At 45.1% G+C, this 6,739-nt stretch overlaps 1 protein-coding gene across 1 annotated transcript; it reads right to left on the minus strand.

Moving 5' to 3' along the window:
- Positions 1-5,008: 5,008 nt before the first annotated feature.
- On the minus strand, positions 5,009-5,967 carry LOC131244144 (protein MAIN-LIKE 1-like). The gene is made up of 2 exons (XM_058243796.1): positions 5,209-5,967; positions 5,009-5,137 (listed from the first exon to the last, which is right to left on the minus strand). The coding sequence occupies exons 1-2, from the start codon at positions 5,965-5,967 to the stop codon at positions 5,009-5,011; spliced, it is 888 nt and encodes a 295-aa protein (XP_058099779.1).
- Between the last annotated feature and the right edge of the window lie 772 nt (positions 5,968-6,739).

A 6,739-nucleotide genomic window follows, 5' to 3' on the forward strand; every position in this document is an offset into this window, starting at 1 on the left:
AAAATTCAGTGCCATCGATCGAGTCCCTACCGCCCTCAGATGAATGGTGGGGTCGAAGCTGCAAACAAGACAATTGCTCGAATATTGGAGAAAAAGATTAAGACATATCGCAACTGGTTGAAAATGCTCCCATACGCACTCTGGGCTTATTGGACGTCTGTACAGTCTACTACAGGCATAGCTCCTTTCGAACTCACATTTGGAATGGAGGCGATACTACCAGTCGAAGTTGAAATCCTATCGCTTCGATTATTATTGGAAAAGGAAATCAAGGAATGTGAGTGGCAACAAACAAGATACGATCAACTACACCTGGCAAATGAAAAGCGCATGCGCGCACTAAGACACTCACAATGCTACTAAAGGAGGATCGCACGGGCATACAACAAGAGAGTCCAGAAGACTAGCTTCAAAATTAGCGACATGGTTATAAAGCTCATTCTACCACCACATTTGCCAAACCCTAGAGGAAAGTTCATACCCTCATGGGATGGACCACTGATTATTCGAGAAGTACTTCCAGGAGGCACCCTTCGGCTTACCAACCTGAGGGGAGAAGAACTTTCAAAGCCCATCAACACCGACAATGTGAAAACCTATCATGGGTAACCATACCTAAACTTTGCCAATGATTACAATCATAAAACTGAGGTAAAAAAAAAAAAAACGCCTACCATTCCTTCCTCATACAAGTTCAAAACAAAAAGGAGAAAAAACATATAGCTCAAAAACAAAAAAGGAGAGAAATGAAAATAGTTTTTAAAAAAAATAAAAATCCTACAAAACCATCCCACTTTCCCTGACAAAATAATCTAACTGAAATAAATAGCTTGCAATTATAATCAGAGACAAAGGTGGGAAGGTAGCCAATCAGCTGGCAATGAAGGAAATCTCCTCACCTCTCTTAGTACTCAAAAATAAAAGAAGGAAATAACATGCCTAAGCAAGAAGGGCAAGTTGAAAACCCGAAAGGGTGGCTCGAGCAAAAACAGCGGGCATGTAGCGGACTTGGTGAAAACCTGAAAAGGCGCAAATGATAAAAAGAGCACAGCTGCCAAGGGGTAGGTAAGAGCAAAAATCCTAGACTTGGTGAAAATCTAAAAGAACGTCACGGGCAAAAAGTTAACGAAAAGCCGGTCGTAGCGAAAACTTGAGAAGGTGCTACGGGTAAAAATGACAAAAAAAAGTGCAAGTACAAGAGAAGTCAAGGCAACGATCGAAGTGAGGAAACACAAGGAAAAGATAAATCCTGGATCGAGAATTCTATTAAGACTCTACTCGAACTCAAGGGGCATGATCCTAGTATGCACTATTCTTAAGGAATCGAGATCTCTACTAAACAACTCAGAATGCCTGAATCGACGTGGGTTGAGTCTAATTTTCTGATCTCATCATCTAAAGCACAAATCCAAACACAAACATACACTGACAAGCTATGGCACAAAAAAAAATATTCGGTATACAAAAATGCACTATTTTTCTACAAAATAAAAAAATACATAAAAACGGTAGCCAGCAGAGTAAAAAACTGCCTAATAAGCCTCCCTCTCCTCCCTCATACATTGATAATCGCTGCCTAAGTCTATCAACCTCCATGCACAGGTAGAAGACCTCATCTCTCTCCAACCGGTGGGATGCTATCATGCTCTCATCATATCGCCGCCCCACCGCCAGACGACGAGCCATGTCCTCACAGGCATGCCGAAGCACGGAAAGCTCAGATAAGAGGAGGTCATGTGTAGCTAACAGGAACGAAGGATCAATGAAAGGCCTCTCTTCAGATGCTTCAAAAGAGTCATCAACCCCTGAAGAGGACAAAAAGGAATCTCCTAGGATGTCTCTATCAACCTCATTATCTGCCAGGTGCCAACCAAGAACCTAGTGATACAGTGACTGCTCGGCAACCCACCGCTGATATGGCACTATCGCCAAAGGAGGAGCCCAAGACTCGAATTCCAATACAGTTGCATCCAAATAACCCTGCCACGAAGACTGGACTTGCTGGCAAAGAGCCAACATACCCAGAGGGAAAGGAGCATGCCCGAATCCTAAGAAAGAAAAGGCAGGCATGTCCTACCAGAAGCCAAGCTGCCGAAGGAATCGAATCGGATGATAAGAGTAATAACCTCGGAAGCCCAGCAGGAGCAGAGGAGTACAAGTGACACTGTAAATCAAAGGCACCTGATAAAGCCACGAAGCCTCCTAGCTAACCTCCCATCCTCGAAGCTCAGAAAACATGAGGCGGTAAAGGGACTTAATGGCCTCGGCACCAAGAGGGAGCCCATCTAAGAGCAAAGACAGGACATCAGTACGATGAGAATCAGGTAAAGAGAGGGGAGAAGTTATAAACAGGTGTTCCCACAACCACACCTAAAAAGAAAAAAGATCATACATAAAACCAAATAACGAAAAAAGGGGAGGAAAGAAGGATATAGAACAGAAGTCCCTGGAGGAAAGAGCAGCACCCCCTGAGGATGCGAGTCTGCCCAAGCGAACACTCCGACAAACCCAGGAAAAGATCTGCTAGCACCACTGGAACGATACTCTGGTGAGAGAGGATGAGGTAAAAAGCATCGAAAAGAACTGTCAGAGATGACTGCCACCATCCTGAGAAGAGTAGCTCTGCCAGAACACAAAATATCAGTGCATTCAAGCGCTGAAGCTGAGGAGCAGATCCATCGCCTCCATGAGCAGACAAGCATCGATCATATAAGAGCTCAAGGGTGAACTCACCAATACCACCCTCGACTGTAGGAAGAGCTGCCAAGAAACCAAACGAAGGCTCAAAATTTGAAGATCACACCCGATGGGATGGAGGAAGATAAGGCCCTTGGGAGAAAGGGAGGCCAGTCAGACGAGACAACTCCTCCAAAGGAGGACCTAAATCTAGGTTGTTAAAGGAAAACAAGTTCAGCGCCGAAACCCAGTCATAAGATGCAGCACTCAGCAATCGCCAATCCAGGCAAACTCAGTGAAGGTGCAGGACCTCTCTAAATCTCAGAAGATGCAGCTCGCAACTCTCAGAGGCGGTCAAGCTATCTATCCAGACTTGCAATCTCTCTGAAAAGGTACTGCGTTGCTACAGGAGACAGGTACGAACTGGCGCACCCTTGACAATCTGGAGACCGGGATCAACTGATGAATCATCAAAAATAGGCATCCCCTTGTCCAAAAAGTCAAGCTCATGGTGACGAAAGAAGCCCGATGCTCCCATAGCCTCACGAAAGTGTGTTCTGAAAAGCAGCAACAGGTGGACCAGAGTCACCCATAATCATTACATCTGGAGCTGTCAGAAAAGTACCTGCCCTAGGCATCGCAATGACAAGGCCACTCCAGTACAAAGAACTATTAGGACCACCACCCATCACAACCTCGTAACCCATGCCAAAAATCATACCCAAACCATCAATGTGGGACCCACCATCCATCTCATCTACCATACCCAAACCATCAATGTGGGACCCACCATCCAATAAACCATCCCCAGGATCCATCCCATCCATCACAATTAAACCACCATCCCTACCATCAAAATTCGTGCCATCAATCATGGCGAAATTCAGACCATCCACCATCATCATGGTCCCATCCACACCATCCAATGGCTTATCCACACCCAAACCCCTAAAAGCCAACCCATCACCCAATGGCCCATCAAATGTAGGCCCATCCAAACCATTAAGCCTCCATCCATCCCCCAAAGTCCCTCCTAGTACATCACCAAAACTCATACCACTATTAATGATGGTTGGAGCCACACCATAAATGGCATTCACTTCTTCAAGTGGCCCTACCAAACCACCATTAACACCCACCAACCCATTATCAAATTCATCCATAAATGAGCCTTCACCCACCATCTCATTATAAAAAGGGGAAAGAGGTACATCATTTACCTCAAGTGGACTCATGCTCTCACCATTGTTGGACCCACCAAGTTTCCGTCCATTTCCAGCCATTGGAAAGGGACAACAAGAAGAAGACAAGAGAGAGAAAAGGACAAATGAGGAGACAAAGGAGAGGGAAAGGAGACAAAAAGCAAAGATTCAGGTAAAAGAACAAAGAGAATATCAGAGGATAGAAGCCGTAGATGAACAAAGAGAGACCGACCCTTGCTGGAAGAAAAGAGGAACAGTGGCGGTAATCGGATTACCGCTTGCGGTAATCCGACTACCGCCCACATGCGCCCTCCACTGTAGTAGCCTGCCAGACCAGAGAAACGAGCAAATGTTAACGAGCGGTAGTCCAACTACCGCATGCAGTAGTCCAACTACTGCCTAGATGTGGACCTCACACCAATCATGCACGGATCCATCATGGATGCCAGCGGAGGCCAAAAACACTTTAACACTACATGTTGTGCAATTAGATCAATAGAAGGGTTCAAAAAGCAATGCGAAAGGTGACACTAGATAAAGCAAAATCTGATATATATGGAAGAATGTATAGAGAAGATACAGGAGCAGAAAAAGTGAAAAGACACTACTCGTCAGGTACATAATCATTTGTATCCTTTAGAGGGACTTCAGGTCCTAAAAGGCCCCCTCCAACAAAGCACGGGCTACCACTTGGAGTATAAGCATTCCTCAGAATGGGACCAATGTTATACTAGTCGCACCAAGAGCTATACTCTCTTGCTAGATCAACAAAAGTGCTGGCTTCATATCCCTCTAGAGCAACTGCTAGCTCACGTTTAGGGACTGCCCTCTAGTTCGCCAGTTCAAAAGGAGGACTAAATGGTACAAGGGGACTACCAGTCAACTGCTAAAAAAGTCTCTCTCCCATGTACCATTTCATCACTAGAGGATCCTTCAGAATGCGACGACGACGTGAGGCCTGGAAAGCTTCCTGGGCCTCAAGAGTGAGAGCGACAACCAATCAAAAGTAAGGCCTGAGATGGAACTGGTAGAAACAATACAGGGTTAGGATAAGAGCGCGAACAAGAGAGGAAAGGCATGAAAAGACAATTGCTTACATCATCAGGAACTAGGGCATCAACATTGGATCTTTAGGCAAGATCGAAAAACTGGCGGGTACAGCTGTGATTATCCTTATACCACAGCATCATGTGAGGGAAAGGAGGGGTGCGATTTATCAAGGTGGGCCCCAACTGTGGAAAGTGGTCGAAAAAGCATACCTGCACAAAAATCGATCATCAAAAGGTACATTCATGAGAAAAAATGCAAGACAAAAGGGTTTGATACACACCTTGATGATCCGGTAGAAGCCAGTTAAAGACCTGCTGCTACAACGACTGGCCTTGTCCAGCCCTTCATATAAATGGGCCAGGAGCGCTGCATTCCTGTTATATGGCATAAGGAAATTGATATCTACCATGAGCCTCAGCAGACGAGAGCTCACTAGCTCATTCCCACGATAAAAGATCATGGCTCCCAAAGTGTACAAAATTAAGGCACGAGCTTTCACAATAGCCTCGGCCTTAGTCTGCAGAATGCGCCAGGAGAAATTCATCGATAGCCAAAGTAACTTAAATCGAGACCCTGAGAAGTCCAAAGAATGAGGAATCATCCCTAAAAGACTCATCCAATCATCCTCTGTGGGAACAGGGAGGTCCTCCTCGAAGGGAATGGATCCCCCCTCGTATCGAAGACCAAGCTGAATAAAGATATCGTAAGGGGTGATCCCCCACTCTCCAAACGAGAGATGAAATGTGTGGGTCTCGGCATGCCACCTCTCAGTCAACACGGATAAAAGCGTCATATTCCTCTTACTCAGACGAAATCTAAACAAGCCGAAGAGATGAGTATGCTCCAACACCTGAAAAAACAATGGTTGAGGATCCTTGAACCAATCTAGCCAATGAGTGTGAACCCCACGATCCCTCAAGACAGTAAGAGCCCCTCCTTCCCGAGCCACATCTGAAAGATGTTGACCCTCCTGAGGAACATAACAAGGATCAACTGATTGGCAAGAAGGTCTCGCCTCACTCCTACCACGACGAGGCATGCTACATGGTCAAACATTCACAAGTATTCACCCTTACCTTCATAAATATCTCAAACATTCCAAAAAGAGGAATACACATCATGAATGAGCTCTTGAAGGCCTATTGACAGAGGCCCATCTCAAGGCCCACTCCAAAGCCCATTTTAATGTCCATTCCAAAGTCCAAAGCACATCTCAAGGCCCATCTCAAGGCCCACTCTAAAGCCCATCTCAAGGCCCACACTCAAGGCCCATTCCAAGGTCCACTCTAAAGCACATCTCAAGGCCCATTCCAAGGCCCACATTCCAAAGCCCATCTCAAGGCCCATTCTAAGGTCCACTCAAAGGCCCACATTTCAAGGCCCATTTAGAAAGTCCTTCAAGTCAAAATCCACACCTATATCCAAAATCATATCAAAAAGTGGGCCCCACTCTAAAATAATGGCCCACCATCAAGATCCACAAAATTGAAAAATCTAAGAGGGCCACGAATCATCAATTCAACCCATCAAAGGATCACCATTTCATGATGTGTAAGGTTTGAACCCTCTTTAAAAAAATAATAATAAATGAAAAACACAAAATATATCCATGCACAAAATAAGAGTGGGACACTCTACTTATCACACCCCACTCAGTCAAAAATGAAGAATACATCATTCCATGGTAAAAAGAAGAATTTCCCAGCAAGAACAAAGCACTAGAGTTCCAAGCAAACATTCCAAATCCCAAATTTTGGGTCTCTCCTGTCCAAAAAGGGAGCCCATGGTCATAGATAAGGTGAACCTTAAAG

Source organism: Magnolia sinica, chromosome 4 (genome assembly GCF_029962835.1).
Source record: "Magnolia sinica isolate HGM2019 chromosome 4, MsV1, whole genome shotgun sequence".
In the NCBI taxonomy this organism is placed as follows: Eukaryota; Viridiplantae; Streptophyta; class Magnoliopsida; order Magnoliales; family Magnoliaceae; genus Magnolia; species Magnolia sinica.